The 17588-nt window shown below is 45.4% G+C and overlaps 1 protein-coding gene across 1 annotated transcript; it reads right to left on the bottom strand.

Moving 5' to 3' along the window:
* Positions 1-320: 320 nt before the first annotated feature.
* On the bottom strand, positions 321-11531 carry LOC113607371 (uncharacterized). The gene is made up of 6 exons (XM_027082643.1): positions 11508-11531; positions 8991-9098; positions 6073-6107; positions 5355-5457; positions 3683-3793; positions 321-3171 (listed from the first exon to the last, which is right to left on the bottom strand). Exons 1-6 carry the CDS (start codon positions 11529-11531, stop codon positions 2893-2895), a joined length of 660 nt encoding a protein of 219 aa, XP_026938444.1. The 3' UTR covers positions 321-2892.
* Positions 11532-17588: the final 6057 nt, after the last annotated feature.

Raw genomic sequence — 17588 nt, 5'->3', positions numbered from 1 at the left:
ATTTGCTTCTTTCTCATGGCTGAATTATATATATATATAAATAATTTGGCATATTATGCCTAATGTCCTTTATCCATTTATACATCGATGAACACAGGGGTTTCCAAGTCTTGGCTACTGTAAATAATTCTGCAGTGAATATGGGAGTACAGATTTCATTTTGAATTAAGAGTTTCTCTTTCCTTCATACAAATACCAAGTAGTGGAATTGCTGGATCATATGATAGTTCTATTTTTAATTTTTTGAGGACCTCCATACTGTTTTCCATAGTGGCTGCAACAATTCACATTCCTACCAACAGTGCACAAGGCTTCCCTTTTCTCCAAACCCTTGCCAACACTTGTTAGTTCATGTCTTTTTGATATTAGCCAGTCTAACAGGTATGAGGTGACATCTCTTTGTGGTTTGATTTCTCTGCTGATTAGTGATTTTGGGTGCCTTTTTAACTATCTGCTGGCCATCTCTGTATCTTCTCGGTAAAAATGTCCATTCAGAACCTCTGTCCATTTCTTAGTTGGATATTTTTTCTATGAGTTCTTCATATAATTTGAATACTAACCCCTTATAGGATATATGATTTATAAAAATTTTCTCCCATTTGGTAGGCTGCCTTTTCATTTTGTTGTTGGTTTCCTTTGTTGTGCTTTTTAGTTGGATGTAGCCCCCTTGTTTATTTTTGCTTTTGTTGCCTTTACTTGGATCAACGTCTTTGCATAAGTTCTGGAAACAACTCTTTCACAGTTTCCATGGATCGTTTTTAGGGGAGAGGGTGAATTGAGATGAACTACTAGTGAAAGGAGGGTCAATGGGTCGAACTATAGCCTGTGTTACTGTAGGTGGCCTCAAGGCCACAACTGATAGTCATTGTCTCCCTCCTGTGCTATCCATTCTCAATTCCCTCATCCTTGGATAATATCTCTGCGAAAATGGATGGCTTACTTTGTGGGGTGACCCTCACGCTCGTCCCCGAATGAGTGTTCTGAGCCCTGGTCATCATTTCTTTCTCAAACCATGGCTGTTGTACTTGACCATTTACTGTGTACCTGACCATTTACTGTCAAAACTGGGAAAGGCAGTACCAAGAAATACCGCACAGACTTGTTTTTAATCAATCATTTTCCAATTAAAAACTTTTCCCCCCCAGACATTTTTATCACCCCAAAAAGGAAACTCTGTACCCATTGAGAAGATACTACTTCGCTCTCTCTACCAGGCCCTGGAGACCACCAATCTGCTTTCTTTCTCTATGGATTTACTTATTCTGGATATTTTAGATAAATGGAATCATACAACGTATGATCTTTGTGTCTCCCATCTTTCACTTTAGCATGATGTTTCTGAGAGTCATCCACACTGTAATATGTATTAGTATTCCATTCCTTAAAAAAATGTTTTTGGTCATGTTTGATATTTAATTGCTCCATTCCTTTTTATGACTGAATTACTATTGCACTGTAGGTATATGCCACAATTTGTTTATTCATTCATCCAATGATGGACATTTGGGTTATTTCCATGATTCTTCTATTGTGAATAGTGCTGCTATAAACACGTGTGTACGCAGATTTGTTTGAGTGTTTGTTTTTAATGATTTAGGAGTGAAATTGCTGAGTCATACGGTAATTCTATGTTTTATCCCAAAAAACACACCCCAAGAAACTTCCTGAAAGTCTCTCCTTGTCTCAGAATCAGCTTTTCAGGAAACATGACGTGCAACAAACAGTATGGACAGTGTCCCATGAGAGCTTATTTGTGATGCCTGGGGGTCTGGAGTTGGAAAGGGCTTCCCTTAGGAAGTGGCAGCTAAACTGAGGGCAATTTCATTGTTTTTTCCTTCCTTCCTACCTTCCTTCCTTCCTTCTTCCCTCCTTCCTTTCTTCCCTCCTTCTTTCCTTCAGAGGGATGACATAGATGTTTTACACAGTATATCCTTTTAAAACTTTTGCATTTGAACCCTGAAGTTATTCATAAGACAAATGAATGATTATTTTAAGCAGGGTATTAGGGCTCAAATTATTAATATCATAGAACCATTATAGTGATAACTTGGACTGGAAACAATTTATCAGGAAAAAATATGGAAGCTTTTTTAATAACAATTTTGATAAATAAAAAAGTTGAGAAATCAGAGTGTATAGAGAGAATATTGGTTATTTGGGAAATTGTATCATAAAATCGATGGCTGCACAAATTCTTCCATTTATCTGAAGAAAAGACTGCTAAGTCAGTTTGGGCTCTTGTCACAAAGTTCCATAAATGGGGCGGGGTGGGGGCTTATAAACAACAAAAATGTAATTCTCAGTCCTGGAGGCTGGAAGTCTGAGATCTAGGTGCCGGGATCATCGCCTTCTGGTGAGGACTCTCTTCCGGGTTGCAGACTGTCCACTTTTCATTGTGTCCTCACAGGGCAGAGAGCAGAGAGAAAAATCCAGCTCTCTCATGATTCTCACAAGGGTAAGAATCTCATCACGAGGGCTCCATCCCGATGACCTCATCAAATCCTAATCATCTCCCAAAAGACCCACCTTCTAATACCTTCACATTGGAGGTAGGGTGTCAACATGTGAATGCTTGGGGGACCCAAATATTCAGCCTATAACAAGTACTAATGGGGAAATGAGAGCTTCTCTTGAGGATGTTAAGGGCTGCTACAAAGATCAACGGTACATGTGTTTCCAGAGAGAACTACAATATAGAATAAGTTCTATAAGGCGTTCACAGAATATATTCATCTTTCTTCCCCAAAACAGTCCTTGGGATCCAGGGACCCATTTCTAGAAATTCATTCGTGCTCAAGGAAATCCATCCTCTCATTAAAAAAAAATCTTAAGGAGCTACATGAATGACACAAAGGACTTTTCCCAGCTCTAAGATTCTGTGTGTAAAACCTGTTAGTCTAAATTTATTTCCAAAAGATAGACCCTCCTTGGGGTCTGCTCCTGCGGGGAAGGTGGGACCCCCGCTTGTGCCCCGGCCCCCAGGTGTGGCTTTCTCAAGTTTGGGGTGAAGCCCCCACCCCCCTTGGGCTCTACATCGGGGCGGTGGGCTCGGGGGAAGGCGCACGGTCTCTGGGGTTTCTCAGCAGGAGATGCCAGGGCTGCGGCGCAGGAACCCAGAGGCCCTGGGTGGGGCGCAGACTCGCCAGGCCTGGGTGTCCCTGTTGCGCACAGCTGCTGAGAACAAGGTCCGCAATGAAGCTCTGCCTGGCAAACGGGGACTGTTGGCGGCTCCATCCTCCCCTTCCGTCGGCACAGTCCCATCGCAGCCCTCCCTTCCAAAAGGCAAAGCCTGTGACCTGCGGCCGGACGGCTCCACACCCTCACGCCCTGGTGCTCATCCCACGCCGGGAACAGGCACAACCCCTTGGCTGGCCTCTCCGACCGGCTCGAGCGGGACAGCTTCTTCCGCGCACCCGTCACCCACCCCGAGCCCAGGGGCCAGCAGGGAGGTCTGAGGGACCCTCGGGCACGGGTGGGACGGAGGCACGGGCTTCGCGGCTGGGCCGGCCCTCCTCGCTGCCTCCTGCCTCTGCACCCCGGCCCGGGGTGGGCTTCCCGTGGCCCCGTCTCTTTCCCACCCCCGTCGCGCCTCTTGCCCCCCGGGCCGCGGGCCCCACACGGAGCAGCAGGGCGTCGTGAGGGTGCGGGATGGCGCCGCCCTAGGGTCTTCCCTGACACCTACCGGCTGTTCCGACCACGTCCCGGACAGGCACCTGCAGGTCAGTGGAGCAGAGTCTGCCCGGGTCTCCTCCCCCCTGACGAGGGGCCGACTGGCACCGCGCACGAAGCGGCCCTGGCGGAAGGGAGACCAAGGGGGAGGGGTCGGTGGGGAGCCTGACTCGCAGTCACTTCCGACGGGACGCTGAGTCCCCAGGGCTGGGGGCTGACCCGCCTGAGCACAAGGGGGTGGTTAGGAAGGAGGGACCCTGTCCCTGGGGCCCAGGGCGCTCCCGGGTCAGGAGGAGTCGCCAAGTGTGTCGGGTGCCGTGGACAGCTGAGGAACGTTTCGCCCAAAGGTAAGTTCCAGCGCATGGCAGAGAGCAGAGGAAATACACACACGGTGGTGAAAACTCCGTGTTGCTAAGGGTTGAAATGAACCAATAATTCCTCCTGTTTCTCAGGGTGTTCCGTTTCGCTGTTAATGAAATGTATTTCTAAGGAATGCAGGCATGTGGCTGAAAAGGCCAGCAGTGCCTGGGGGTCACAGCGAGACCCTCCCATCTCGCCCCCCTCGGCCATCCTGTGCTCTGGGAGCAGAGTTCTCAGCTACAAGTGAAACACAGTAGCTTCCATATCTGGATTCTAAGATTTCCTAAAGCCCTTTAAAGGCCCCCTTCTCTGAGTGGTGCTCGACCTGCTGGTGTTTGGGGCGGCAGGATGGCTGGATGTAGGGGTCTGAGGGCCATCCTGAGGTAAGGGCTTTGGAGGCCTGTGTGAGCCTGAGACCAGGGGCCCAGTGCCCGTTTTCGAGGGGAGGAGGCCAGAGCTGACTCCAGCCATGCCGAGCCAGATGTCGCCCTCCTTCTCGACAACCCAGCAAAGCCTGTCGCTCATATTCCTGGCTGTGCTGCTTACACTTGCCCTCTGGGAAGGCCAGCCTGGCAGAGCTCCGTTCCTGCCCTCTGGGCTGCTGGGAACTGAGTACCTAGCCTGGGTGCTGGAGGGGAGGAGCCATAGATGGTGGAGGCCCAGTGCCCGCCCAGGGTGCTGCCCCTCTGCTGAGCTGAAACTTCTAATCAACGTTTTAATAAAACCAAAAGGGACGTGATACTGTTCTACCACCTGTGCCCGACCAATGTTAGCCCTTTGTCATATGGGGCAGTGCTGTCTAATGGTAAATCTTCCAGCATCAGATTCCCAATCCCTTCTCCTACCCCCTCCCATGGGGGTTCAGTGGGTACATCTGTATTTCATAGAACCTGAAACTCTGATTTTACAAAGGAGCTGGAGGTCTGGAGAAAGAACTGGTCTGATCTCAGTTAAGAATGCAACTTTATACCTGGACGATACTAGAGCACTTTAGCACCTCATGTGTTTGAAAAGAGATCTTCACAAAGACCTCATGGGCAGGAGACAGGCAGGAGACGGGACAGACTGAAGCTCTGTGACTGACTGATCAAGTAGCAGAGCTCCAGCTGGCTTCCAGGCCTACCGCTGATTTACTATCACCAGAGCCACATAACACACCTTCCACATAGAGAACCAGCAGAAAAATGAGTTTGAAGAGCATTTTAGCTAAATCCAAGGTCATTCTGATCATTAGTGAAAGTCATTCTGTTCCTACATGCTGCCCACACCCTGACCCCCCTTCCTAAAACCAAATGGGTTCTGAGATTAAGGTGGAAGTGACAAACCTGGAGGTGACCAGGCTTTACTTTATCATCTCTTTCTTCTTCTTCCACGTGTGTTCCTGGTCTTACTCTTCCCGGTTCTTCTGCAGGGAGCGGTCCAGCAACTCTGTCAAGCAAAATCACACACCCTAAGGATGACTTTCATAGACTCCTCCCATACAGGCAGTTTTCAAAAGGTCTTCCTTCCTACCCACCCCCTCCCCCCCAAAAAATCAATCTTCATCTCAGGAGCCCTGAAAGGCACATATTACCTCAACATTTAATATTTAATACAACCTTTAGATCTAGTTCTGATAACTGCCAGTTGCCCCCAATTCACTCTTTGTAAGACAATTCTACCTGAATCACAAGGTTAATAACCTGACTGCAAACCCAGCATCCTTAAGCTATCTATGGTCACGCTGACAACTCACTATAAAGTTCTTTTGTGTGTGTGTGTGTGTTTGTGGTACCCGGGCCTCTCACTGCTGTGGCCTCTCCCACTGCGGAGCACAGGCTCCGGACGCGCAGGCCCAGCGGCCATGGCTCACGGGCCTAGCAGCTCCGCGGCATGTGGGATCTTCCCGGACCGGGGCACGAACCCGTGTCCCCTGCATCGGCAGGTGGACTCTCTGCGCCACCAGGGAAGCCCTAAAGTTCTTCTTTTTAAAAGATTTCAGAAAAGTAATTTCAGTCATCAAGATTACATATTGCACAGAACAAAAAGGTTTATTATTCTTACTGTTCTCTGGATATAACTCTACGTGTCTTTTCCTCCTATGTGAAGAGAAGGGAAAAAGAGAAAAACAATCTTTCAAAAGAAGATCAAAACCAAAAGCATGAGTCAAAGTATTAAATAAATACATTTGATGTGGTTCAAAACAGGGGTTGGGGGGTAATCTCGGTTTGGGGGAGATCTGGGCAACCTTCAGTCTGGTGTTGATGCCCCACCAACCTCAAAACAAAGAGAGACCCAGGAGCTGGCCCGGCACATGTCTGTGCACTAGAGTAAGTCAAAGATCCACCTCATGTCAGGAATTTGTTAATACTAGAAAAAAAACCAAAGTAGTAATTGGGATTCACATCAGGAAGTGATGATGACAACCTAGACTGGACACCAGCTCTTCTCTGATGAATACCTTAGTACACTACTTCCCTAAGTTCACAACACTTGCCATCTCCAGGATATCTGTATTTATGTATTTAAGAGGGATAAAAATATTGTCGTGATGAAACCGATCTATGTCTTGTCTGAGGTGGAGGTTACAAGAATGCATGCGTCCATACACGTGACCATACATTCACAGTGAATAAAGTCTGTAGATTATGCCGATGTCCATTTTCTGGTTTTGCTATTACAGTTACGTGCGACGTCCATTGGAGAAAGTTGGGTAAACTACACAGGACCCCTCTGTACTATATTATATGGAGTTAATCTGTATGTGTATATATAAAATTCTGCCTCCAGACTGCCTTTAGACTTGAGCTACAACATCAACTCTTCCCTGGGTCTGCCTCTCTTGGCCTGTCCTGCATATTTCAGACTTGCCAGCCTGAAGTCGTGTGACTCAGCTGCTTAAATTAATCTCATATACACAGACATCACTGGGTCTGTTTCTCTGTAGAACCCTACGATAGATTTTATACTAATACACTACAGTAATATATACATACATATAATCTGAAACAATACAGAAGAAAATGATACATGCTCGCCTCTCGCAGGAAGGACAGGACGGAGAGTGGGGAGCACCACCCCTATGTATCAAACAGCCTTTTGTGCTGCTGCCAGCCCGGCCGCCCCAGGTCCAAGCAGATATAATGGCGTGTGGCCCAGGCAGTGGCTACACAGCTAAGGATTTTAAGGCACAATGCAGCGAGATGCCAGGGCCACGGTCACACACGTGGAACATTCTAAAGCCAAGAGCGGTCGCAGGATTCTGCGCATGGGCCCCCGAGGGCACTCTGGAGGCCGTCGCAGACCCTCAGGTCCCACGTGAGGAGACAGCCCGCTAGAACACAGCAGGCGGCCCTCCTCCCAGATCTCACCCGGGTGAGCCTCCCAGGCACCCGGCCTCCTCTGCACAGCACGGGGCAGGCTCACAGAGGGAATAGTGGCCCAAACCCAAAGGTCACACCAAACCCCACGGGAGAAGAGTAAAGCAAGGTGATGAGGGGAGAGGGGAGGGGTGAACTATGTTTCACGGCTACTAAGGATAAACCAATTATTACATTTTGAAAAATGCGCTGGCCAGGGCCAGCCAACCCGTACAGGACAAGTGCAGTAAGAGGGGCGGGGAGGCAAGGGAAATGTATCACCTGGAGTTCTCCCCACTTTCAGTTTCCCTCCCCTGGGCTGTCTCCCCGCCCTGCCCACTGCTCAGGCCGCCCACCCCGGCCACCCGGAGTTACCCAACCGGAAAAGCCAGAGCCCAGGCTCTGCCGCGCCTCCGAGCACAGGAAGAGCAAAAATAGAAAGCGCCAGTGCCCAGTGGCGGGCTGGAAACCCTCGGACCTCAGATAACTGCGGAGAACCGGGGTCCAGAGCCAACTTAGGCACCCGGGCGGTCCCAGCTTTCCGACTCCGTCCCCGGCCGCGACAGTTTCCACAAACGGACACACACGGAGCCCGCGAGGAGGGCGGGTCGCGCGGGCTTCCCTGCTGGGTCCCGTGGAGGCCAGTCCCCCCGCAAGCCGAGCGCACGGAAGGGCGCCCCAAAGGCGCCAGCACAAGGCGCCCGCTGCGCTTTCCCTCCAGAAGGTGGGCTGCGGGGCCCAAGCGTAAACCCTGAGACAAGGAACACGCGCACCACGCCGCCACGGGGGACGAGAGGCCGGGCGCCCACCTAGCCGGACACCCTGCATTTCTGGAATCACCGGACGCCTGTGTAAATTTCCGTCTGGCGTGTCATTTTCCAAAGGCCACTCAAGATCAGGGGACAGAATGCCTCCTCTCCAAGTGTCCTGCCAGCCCACCCACTCAAGATCAGAGGGACAAAATGCCTAACTAAAACAAAACAAAACAAAAACACAAAAAACTGGAGAGTGGGAGGAAAGGGTGTCCTCAAAAATAAAAAAAACTAAGCACGTAGACAGCACTAAGAATAAACTACCAGGAAAAAGAAACCCTACATGGGCTTCCCTGGTGGCGCAGTGGTTGAGAGTCCGCCTGCCCATACATGGGACTCGGGTTCATGCCCCGGTCCGGGAAGATCCCACATGCCGCGGAGCGGCTGGGCCAGTGAGCCATGGCCACTGAGTCTGCGCGTCCAGAGCCTGTGCTCCGCAACGGGAGAGGCCACAACAGTGAGAGGCCCGCGTACCGAAAAAAAAAGGAACCCTACATGTCAGATCCTAAAGTACGGGCAAGCACGCCGGCAGTCCAGGCCCGGGGTGACCGGGGACCCCAGCCCTGCAGAGCCAACCGCAGACCGGCTCGGGCGCCCCTCGCGCGGCCGAGTTCGGGCCCCGGCCGGCGCCGGCTCCCCTTTGCCCACCCTGCGGGCGGAGGCTGGAAACTGCCGCGGAGAATCACGGCGGGGCGGGAAGGGGGGCTCCAAACAGGGTCTGGCGACTCGAGCTCCGTTTCTCGGTGGGCTCAGCACGCGCCGTGGGGGAAGAGAGGCGGGGGTCCGGGAGGAGGAGACGGGCGGCACTCACGTAGACCGTCAGCGGCCACGGGTAGACGGCGGGCTCGGTCCCCACGGGCGACTCCACCCTCAGCTCCAGCTTCTCCCGGATGTCTTCGCGCACGGCCCCCGCAACGTACTAGTCTTGCGGTTGGCGGAGGGGCGCGGCGCCGCCGGCTGGGGCGGGGCAGACAGGCAGGCGGGAGGCTGAGGGGAGAGGGCCTGGCCTGGGTCTAAGCCGCCGCCGACGCACTCCCGTCCGGCCCCCGGCTCCCTCTTTGGGGTCACAGGTCCGGGGCCTCCAGCGCTGCCGCCAACTCGGGTCGGCGTGAGGCGAGCAACTAGCCGGGGGCGGGGCTGAAACAGTCCCGGCGCGCGCAGCCCACCCCGTGGACTCGCCCGCTCTCACGCACGCACGCGCGTCTTCCACTGCCCACGGCCACCCCCACCAGCCCGAACTGGGGACCCGGCGAGACCCCTCGGGGCCTGGGGTGGCGGGTTCGACTCCCGCCCTTGACGTACCGTGACACACGCCGCCGCCGCCGCCGCCGCCGCCACCACCCGCCCCCCCCCCCGCCCCCGCCGCCAATAATAAGACTGTAATTCCTCATTAAATACGACAGCCGGAATCCCGGCTTCTGTTCCCGTGTATTTAGCCTATGCTAGGCACCAGACCGCGGACGCTCAGTACTGGCAAAAAAGGAAATGCCCTGCCCTCATAGCACTGCCATTTTAATTGGAATAGTAGTGACAATGGTCAAGGGAGAAAATAAAGTGTCATCATCGCCACGGGGATGGTTAATCTCATGTGCGCACTGCGTGGGGCCCCGGCAACCACAAACATTATTCCAGATGTGGCCAGGAAGGTATTTTTCAGAAGAGATTAACACTGAAATTGGTCCACTTTGCGTAAAGGAGATTGTCAATGCCGCGGCGTGGGTGGGCCTCGTCCATCACTTGAAGGACTGGAGAGAAAAATGAGGTTCCCTAGAAAGAGGGAACTGTTCCTCCAATGGCCTTGGGACATCAGCTCTTCCCTGTGTCTCCTGCCCAGAGTCCTGCCCTGACTTGCCTGCCTCATGGTCACGAGTCAACTCCTTAAAACAAAACTATATATGTAAAAATACTGAATATATACAAGCCTGTTACTTTCTATATGTGTGTATACATATTATATATATGTATACACATGTTATATGTGCGTGCGTTTGTAGTATATGTGTAAGTACTATATACAGTATACATAGAAGCCTATATATTTGTGTGTACATATTGTATACATGTATGTATGTGTATATATAGTATACATATTATAAATGTGAACATGCTGTATATATATATTGATATATGGGTGTGTATATATACAGTATATGTACACTGTATGTATGTATGTATACAGTGTATATTTATATATATGTGTGTCTCGATTTTTTTTTTTTTAACTATGGACATCCAGTTGTTTCAGCACTATTTGATGAAAAGACTATCTTTGCTCCATTGTATTGTCTTTGTTCTTTTGCCAAAGACCAGTTGATTGTATTTATGTGGGTCTATTTTGGGGCTCTTTATTCTGTTCCATTGATCTACTTGTTGTTTCACCAATACCACCCTGTCTTGATTACTGCACCTTCATAATAAGTCTTCAAGCTGGGTAGTGTCATTCCTTCAACTGTGTCCTTCAATGAGGTGATAGCTATTCTGGGTCTCTTGCCTCTTCATATGGACTTTAGGATCAGTTTGCCAATATCCATAAAATAACTTGCTGGGATTTTGATTGGGATCTCACTGAATTTCTATAGATTAACTTAGAAAGAACTGACATTTTGAGAATACCGAGTCTTCCTATTCATGAACATGCAATATCTCTCCATTTATTTAGTTATTCTTTGACTTCATTCATCACGGTTTTGTAGTTTTCCTCCTATAGAGGTTGTACATATTTTATTAGATTTATACAGAAGTATTACAGTTTTGGCAATGCTAATGTAAATAGTGTCGGTTTATTTTTAAACCTATTCCACTTGTTCATTATTGGTATATAGGAAAGCAATTGCCTTTTGTATATTAACCTTAGATCCTGCACCCTTGCTATAATCACTTATTAGTTACAGGAGTTTTGGGTCAACTCTTTAAGATTTTCTACATAGATGATCATGTCACCTGTGACAAAGACAGGTTTATGTCTTCGTTCTCAATCTGTACACCTTTTATTTCCTTTTCTTGCCTTACTGCATTAGCAAGGACTTGCAGCACAATATTGAAAAGTTATAATAAAGGAGGACATCCTTGCCTTGTGCTTAATCTTAGTGGGAAAGCATTGAGTTTCTCTCCAGTAAGTATGATGTTAGCTATTGGTTTTTTTGTAGGTCGTATTTATCAAGTTAAGAAAGTCCCTCTCTATTCCTAGTTCACTGAGAGTTTTTCTCATGAGTGCACGCTGGATTTTGTCAAATGCTTCTTCCACATGTATTTATATGTCTTTTTTCCTTTATTTGTCTTGGTTGGATTATATTAATTAATTTTCAAATGTTGAACGAGCCTTACGTACCTGACACAAATCCCGTTTGGTCATGGTATACAATTGTGTTTATCCTTTTTTGCTTCAATTCGCTAACATTTTGTTGAGAATCTCTGACACAATTTTTATCACATTTCTACTATAAAAGGTTTGGGATTCTAACGAATTTAAGCTATTAATTGGTCTTATCAAATTGTGCTTTTTATTCAAAGATACACCATAACAGAACCCTGAGGGAATGGATGGTGAATGGTAAGGCCTGAATTTACACTTCTTTTATTCTTTATACGTTGAATCCGTCTCTCAACAAGTGTTCACGGTTGATGTTTATTTTTTTGGAAATTAGACATAGCTCACTCCATTCATTCATTCAACAGATTCTACAGCAGAAGGGAGGCTCCTAAGGAGGTAGGGTGTATTAGTGGGGCTGCAGGTTATTACAGGGAATGCAAGCAAGGCCTCAAATGGAGACGGTGATATTTAAGAAAAGACCTAAAAAGGTAAGTGGATGGGTACTGTAGATAGTAAAGACAACAGCAGTTCAGGTAAAGGGAACAGCAAGTGAAAATGTCTTCCTACTATACTTGTTGAACATCAAGGACTAAAGAGTATAAGGTGTTTGGAAAAGAGTGGGCAAGGAGTAGAGGTGGAGGAGATGAGATCAAATATATAATGTGGAGGGTAATCATGTAGCAACTTTCCAGCATTTTAAGAACTTCAGCTTCAACTATGATGAAGGGGAAGACACTGAAGCCACATAATTCTTCTGACTTAGATTCTCAAAGGGTTCTCCGGCCACTGTGTTAAGTACACAGTTCAGAGGGATAATAATTAAGATGACAGACAACGAAATCTTAATCCTGAGTGGTAACAGTGGAAAAATCGAGAAACTGTCAAATTCTGGTTCTATCTCAAAGATAGGGCTGACACATTTTGCTTGTGTATTGGATGTGAAAGGAGAGAGAAAGAAAAACGTTAAAGATGAATCACATTTTGTAACTGAGCACCAGGAAGAATGGAGCAGCGCTTTTCTGTTTTGGAAAGTCTACAGGAAAAGCATGAGTGACTATCTGTGTATTTGATTGCAAGCTATATTAAGTTTGGGATATCTATTAAATGACAAAACAGAGATATTCTGTTAGTAACCAGTCTTGTTAGGTGGACCCAGTCCGTAAATGACAACCATCAACCTACCTAATCTGCTCAGTTTGAAGCCCCATAAAGGATTTGGGGGCATTAGTGTGAAGAGGGCTTCCTTTTGCGTTTGTGTGTATGTGTGTCATTTGCTTTGACACTGTGGTTAGGCTAAAGTAGCACTATTCTGGGCTTTCATCTTTGGCAACTTTTTTCTCACCAAGCTTTTTTATTGGGTTGACGCCGAATGAGTATTTGCTTGATTCTTCATGTCCTGATTCTTTAACTATTTTCCTAGTTTGGACAGCCACAAATTTGGTTAGTATTTGTTAATTTCACCCTTCAACTTGGACACACTTGAAGCGAAGTGAAGTCCCACCACACTGATGGTAGACTCCATCTGAGCATGCTCAAAAGGGCACAGAAGGTTGTCCACGGGGAGGGTACTATCAGAGGCTGATTGACAGTATCTGTGTTGTAGACCAACTTAAGGGCAAACACATGCGGTTCTTACGCTTTCTTGCTCCTGATAATAGGCAATGGTAGGCTCTGGAACACAATGTTTGAACCCAGCAGGAATAGTGTTGCATTATATGTGACATGACTAAGATAAGGGGTATATATGTTATCTAGCATATATCTTCTTTTTTATGCTACACAAATACAAGGCTGTCACTTTCTGAGACATTAAACTTTCTCTGGCTGTGACAGATTAAAAGCAGATGCCAAGTTAGAAACATTTCTGAATTAGGTGATTTGGGTTCCTGACCAGGTTAAAAAAAACAAAACAAAACTGTTTTTCTTCTTGGTTTCACATTTAAACAATATGAGTTAGTCTAAATTACATGACCAAAAAATCGAACTACTAAAATAACAGGCTCTTATCATTATTATTTTGATATAATAAATAATAGAGGGATATTGTTTTACTAATAATTACCAGCATTTAGTAACGACAAGCCAAACATTAAGCCTTTAGGAAATTTGTGAACTCCTTCATTTCTTACAGTAACTCTGTCAGATTGGTACCAGTATCTATCCCCATTGAGAAGAAACTCAGATTCAGAGGAAGACACTGAGACACAGAGAGGTTAAATGTAACTTGTCTATAACTGCCCTAGCTGCTATGCTAGTCGGCTTCATCAACCACTATCACATTTCTTTAAATGGACTTCAGATTCAGATAAACAATTTTTCCTGGTTGCATGGAAATCATTTAACAGGCCCACATTGCAATGCTTGAAATGCAAGTCTGAGCCCAAATCTGAGAACCTTAAACCATATGATCACTAAAAATACTGAGTATCAATTCTGAGCCTTATAATACGAGTTTGCATTTAAAATAACAGGCCCTATTAGGAATAAGTGTACAAATGGCATTCTAGGAGGGAATATATCCAACAGGTGTTTTAAATTCCTTTAGTGGCAGTGAAAAAGTATGAAGGCATTTCCTGCAATACTAAATGAGCTGATTTGCTTTTGGTGGGTAAACAGTGAACTTTGTTTACAAAACTTAACCTGAAAGTATTTTCTAAGTATCCTGCTATTACTCAAAGTTAGCCTTGTTATCTCCTTTAACAAACAAGAATGGTAAGACACAGTCTCAGTTAGTATAGTATGGATAAATCATTTGCAGTCTTGGGTAAACTTGTACCTTAACAAGTGTCTTCAATTTGGGGAAGACATGATTTCACAATTGCCATTCTCTATGCATATTATTGCCATATAAACTAATTTCAGCAAAAGAAAGCTATAGTTAGGTAGAACCTTTCATAAAGTGATGCAGTCACTCAGGAATACTTTATAACCTAAACCGACTGGACAGTCAGTAACCAATGAATTATCCTAATGCTGATTCATCTCAGAGGTCCTTTATTCCAATGACTTTCGCTGCTATCCTTCTCTTTTCCTTTTGGGATTAAGAACTATGCATAAAGTCTTAGTTACTCTAAGGTTCACCTTGTACCTCTCCTGTCATACAACTCATCACTTTCCCCACCATCTGCCGCCAAATGCCAAAAAGAAATCTGAGTACTCTGCGGTCATGGCACAGGTATTTCTAAAGAGAGGAACACCTGTTCAAAAATCACTAATCCGAGAATAAATATATGGGGAAATGAACTGGGGACATGAGTGGAATCAACTGAAACTGAGAGGCCAGCAGGGCAGATATGTGTGTCTCTATGTGCCTTAAAGAATAATGCTCTCTATGAGAAAAAATGCTTTATTGCCCCACACTTTAATCCAATTAATATCTGGGAATATATTTCAAGACCACTTGTATATATGTGTATGTACATAAGGTTAGCATTGTATATTATTTGTGTTATGTTCTCCCTTATATTCATGGGAATATGTTGCCTTTAAAGTTTAAACTTTCTTGTTGATTTTGTACATGGATGAAGGTTCACACAGTAAGGTAAGTTCAAGGATTTCTTTCTCCAATACCATTGATATGAATTCCTATTACTTAATTTCTTTTTGATAGATTTTCAGATGACAGTCCAAGATAGTTCTGCCAATGGAAATCACAGGACTACCAAATATGGAAAAGACTTTGGAACATTTACAGTGTGTTTTCATGGTCTGCATCAGAATTCTACAGAAGGCGTTTGGCTGAATTGGCAGTGAAATGAGAATGGAAAGTTAGTGTGTCAGTTACTTTTCAGTGCGGTATGTTTTCTTTTCTACTATTCTACTATGTATTAGAAATTAAGTAAAAATCAGGAGAAGAGAAATGGTTAAGAAAAAATATAATCTGTCATGTTAAAGACATTCGGCACTTACCTAGACTCACAGGTAACATGAGAGAACATGAGAGCTGGCTTGTGAGAGCTAACCTTGTTCCATTTCCCTCAGTGTCTTCATGAAAAGCTTTGAGGCTCAAAGAAGGAAGTGACACTGCCAGGTGCATACCATGAATCAGTGATGAAAGGGAGACTCCTTGGCTTCTGTAGAGCCATGCCTCTGTGCACACGGTATTAAAGAAGCATTAATTAAATGCCCCTTTACCTAACAATGTGGAGCTTAATCATAGGGTTTGGGCTTCTTGTCTCTCCTTTTCTTTTGCTTTCTCTTTTACATCCTTGGAGGCCTTAGGTTTTAGTTGCTCTCTTGAACTGGATTTACAAGACATTTATTTTCACTAGCCCTTATTTTTTTGGATTGTAGGCTGAATTTTTAAGAAGTTGGGGAAGGATACTGAACTGCCAAAAGTTAACAGATTATTGGCAAAGATATAAAAATAATTAGAATGCCAATTTCCCTGGGTATTCCCTGTGTACTTTAGGGGTAAAAATAGTATTTGTAAAGTGATTTCAAAATGTGCAAATATTACCTGTGGGATATAACCTACGGGTGAAGAGCACTAACTCTAAAATTAATTTGCCTGGATCTTTTTTCCCCAGCTCCACCACTTATTAGTGGTGGGAGTTCAGGAGTGGTACTTCTTTGTGTTTCACTTCCTCTTTGAAAATCAAGGGCTTAATAACCTCACCCATTTTACGGGGCTGTGGCATGGAGTTAATACATGTAGAGTGGTTCGGAATCCATGCCACTCTTAAGTCTTTTAAAATCAATCTTACTATTGTTGTTACTACTATTATTAATTTGTTAGCTGTCCTTGAAAAAGTTTGCCAGCAGTACTCACTTGCTTTTCTTTTTGCTGTATATTCTCTACATCCCACTTAAGCGTTCTACCAAACCTTAAGAGGCTCTTTTCAGATATTTTACACCTCTTTACTTGTTTGTCACAGCAAAAGTAAAAGGAGTGTGGCTCCCCTTGATCAAACAAACCAGAACTTTGGTTTTCTCCCATTCATACACATTGGTGAACAGATGTGAAAAAACGACTCCATGGGGCTTTCAGTCTGGAGCCAAACATCCAGGCTCTGTGTTACTCGACACTATTATGCACACATGTTGGTCCCTTAGGACCCAAAAGAATCTCAACTAAGCCCATCATTGTTTCAGGAATATGACGAATGCTTTTTGTGAAGTAGTTGAATGTAACAGAAATACAAGAAAAGGCAGAGGTGTTTCGTATCACAACTTTTTGAGAAATGGTCACAGCTCTAAAATGTAGCTGACAATTCCCCCATCACTAATGCTTTCAAAGTGACCATAAATACATTTTTTCAGCAATGGCAATAATGCGGTGACTACACTCCTCAATTCCTCACAGTGTCAGCATTAAATACATTAAAAGGGTAAGTTAAAATATCTGTCTGATTGCTTCTGACATAAACCCGAGATCTCTTTTATTTCTGTACTCCATCAATTATAATGTGGAACATTAAGACAAATTATTTCTAAACACTAACGAGGAATGTAGCAACAAGTGGCAGACAATCAAGGGGAATTTTGCCATAGCGTGGTGTTTATTTTATTACAAGCAGGAGTGCAAACCCTAAGGATGTAATTTAGAGGAAACTCTGTCCTGTCTATTCTCTAGGAACTAGAACAAGGAGACTGAGAGAAGATGATTCTGGGTAAATCAAACCGTTTTCTCCTAATTACAGCTGACTAATAGGGAGCAAACTCCCATGGAAGGCTGTGATCTGCTTGAAGACAGCTACAAGGTTGCCCTGGTTAGGGTCTTTCATATACAGTTATTCAAGCTCAGACTTGATCATCTGTCAGGGATGCTACAGTAGGGAGAGTTTTGCCGTAGCTCTGAGACTCAGCAAGATCACTTCCAACTCTAAAACCTACAATGTTAATTTAATCACCAACACCAGCCATCATTAAGAGCGACCTTAAATAACTCCAAATCTGTTCATCTACTCACATATTCTTTACACAGTCAACAGACCTCGAGTGATTACCACATGCCAGACACAGTTCTAAGACACAGAATAAGGGATAAGAAAGGTAACAACCTCTGTCACTGTGGGGCTTGAGTTCTTTGGGAAGAAGTTCATCTAAATACAAAGAGACACCAAAGATAATATTTGTTTTTATTATTATTCTGTGAAA

The sequence above is a fragment of the Aethalodelphis obliquidens genome, unplaced genomic scaffold (genome assembly GCF_003676395.1).
Source record: "Aethalodelphis obliquidens isolate GAN/ISIS:26980383/991018 unplaced genomic scaffold, ASM367639v1 scaffold48, whole genome shotgun sequence".
NCBI classification, from domain to species: domain Eukaryota; kingdom Metazoa; phylum Chordata; class Mammalia; order Artiodactyla; family Delphinidae; genus Aethalodelphis; species Aethalodelphis obliquidens.
Note: the sequence above shows the minus strand (reverse complement) of the source record. Positions and strands in the feature narration are given on the sequence as shown.

What these genes read in the sequence shown, in the direction of transcription:
- LOC113607371 (XM_027082643.1), bottom strand. Translation starts at nt 11,531, where the DNA reads ATGACCAAACGGGATTTGTGTCAG. An exon ending in CGTGGCCGCTGACGGTCTAC is followed by an intron (nt 6,108 to 8,990) that starts GTGAGTGCCGCC and finishes CTCTTCACATAG; the next exon opens with GAGGAAAAGACACGTAGAGT. An exon ending in TAAAGCCTGGTCACCTCCAG is followed by an intron (nt 3,794 to 5,354) that starts GTTTGTCACTTC and finishes CCCTTCCGCCAG; the next exon opens with GGCCGCTTCGTGCGCGGTGC.